Below are 1,895 nucleotides of genomic sequence, written 5' to 3' on the forward strand. Positions count from 1 at the left end.
TATTACCAAGAGATTTTTAAAATATTTGCTGCTCCAAGGGAAAAGCTGTTATCTTTTTTTTTTAATTCCTTAGCAAAAAGGATCAGGTTGCGAAGGAGTGAAGGTGTGAATTCTGTGTGTTGTTCCTGTGGGCTCTGCTCGCTGTGGTGAGCAAAGAATGTGAACAACTAATACGCTGTCTGCTCTTTGTCACAATGGAATAAACTTGAAACAAATGTCATCAGCTTAGCTGGAGTGGAAATGGTGATTTATGAACATAATTTTATGGAAGAATAGCCTTGTTTAAGCTCAGAAAACAGCTTTTTGTATTAATATTGGCTTAACGTCTGCAAAAAGAATCATCTTGCATCTTTTCGGGTGATGCTGTTAATAGTAACTGCTGTACAGAGAACAGACCACAAAAAGCCAGGTACACATGCCTTTAGAAGCATTTCAGCCCAAATGAAAAGTATAAGGGGTTGGTTGACTGGAAATAGAAGTAAATAGAAGCAGAAAGTGGTGGTATTTCTGTCCTTAATGAGTTTATATGTGACCTACACCAGCAGAGGTAAGTAAGAGTAAGCTCTTCTGGTCTTAGCATTTCCACTGATTTTGCGGTATCAAGCTTGATTCTTGTGGTGGGTATCTTACTGGCTTGATGAAAAAATATTTGCCGTTGATAGGAAGCAAACTTGATAATTAACACGTCTTTACAACGATGGAGTCTAGATATGCTTGCTATCAATCGCTTAGACCAACTAGTTCCAGATATTTGTTCTTCAGTTCCTTTCAGACTTTCCATATGTAATAGCATGTCTCGGTGCAGCTACATAGTTATCACTAAAACGGCATTCCTGATCTAATGCAAGACTAAAAATACCACCAGGCAGATGTTCTCAGAGTACAATGGAGATCTATTTAATCTTCCATCTTGTCAAAGGGTTCCCTCAGCATTTCATGGTAGGATCCTGAATTCGGAATGGTTTCTTTTGTGCTCTTAGTGATGTATGAATGTTTGGGTGAGGTACTGAAGGAATAAGGTAGCCATCAAGTTAGTAGCTTTTATGGCACCAGAGTGTGAACTGCATTTTGAACCTGATCTGCGAGGGTGGGTGTTAAACTCTCCGTACTGAAGGGATGTGTCTACATGTATAGTTATGATTCCGGTCATGTGCTTGACACGGTATGGATTAGTAGTAAGATGAATCAGCCTGGAGACATGAACAGCGGTCAAGTGACCGAATTGGTGGTGGTGTTTGTTTTCTAGGTCCTTTTGTGCGGAAGTTGGTTATTAGATCTTCAACCAGTGAAGGTTTGCAATTGAACCTTGATGGACTTCTACCTCAGGTGGAGAAAGTAGAACAAGAAGAAGAAGAAGAAAATGCAGATGATAATGAAGAAAAAAATGTCCAAGAATCTGTTAGTACCTGATGTCTGTCCTTGTAGATCTGATGATCAAGATTGGAAAGCGAATGGTGTAATTCAAATCATACTTTATGAAAAGAAAAAAATAAATCTAACTTGTGAATTTCACTTGTAAATTCTGTGTAACAAGAAATATTGTCACAAACAGGAGTCTGTTGTAAAAACCCAAGACACTTTAAATTCCTTTTGTTGGTAGCTGAAAGCTCCCTAGTTTGTGTGTTTTTTTTTCTTTGCACGTACTAGTTCTTACTTCAATAAAAGTATTTCTGTAACTTCTGAAGTATTGCCATCCCATTTCCACAGTTGCAGTCAAAAGGCCATCACATGTTAGATCCATAATCCTGTTGAAATTGCAGAATGTTCAATGCTTTTTGTTGTCTTGACTCGGTCCCCCGCAGAGCAACTAATGCATTTACTTGTGGAAGGCTGCTGTGTAACTCGCCAATGAAGGAAACTAGTTTTTATTTACCATTCCATTTTTCTGCCGAGTC

At 38.5% G+C, this 1,895-nt stretch overlaps 1 protein-coding gene across 1 annotated transcript in view; it reads left to right on the forward strand.

The window, feature by feature from the left end:
- The window catches only part of LOC103913383 (39S ribosomal protein L1, mitochondrial-like), a gene marked incomplete at its 5' end in the record, with an annotated part of 12,065 nt that extends 10,392 nt beyond the window's left edge, over positions 1 to 1,673 (forward strand). Inside the window, one exon of the mRNA XM_009319875.1 lies at positions 1,247 to 1,673. Within this exon, the coding sequence (XP_009318150.1) occupies positions 1,247 to 1,410 (164 nt within the window). The remainder of the gene's footprint in view (positions 1 to 1,246) is intronic.
- Positions 1,674 to 1,895: the final 222 nt, after the last annotated feature.

This window comes from Pygoscelis adeliae, unplaced genomic scaffold (assembly GCF_000699105.1).
Source record: "Pygoscelis adeliae isolate BGI_AS28 unplaced genomic scaffold, ASM69910v1 Scaffold293, whole genome shotgun sequence".
Lineage (NCBI taxonomy): Eukaryota > Metazoa > Chordata > Aves > Sphenisciformes > Spheniscidae > Pygoscelis > Pygoscelis adeliae.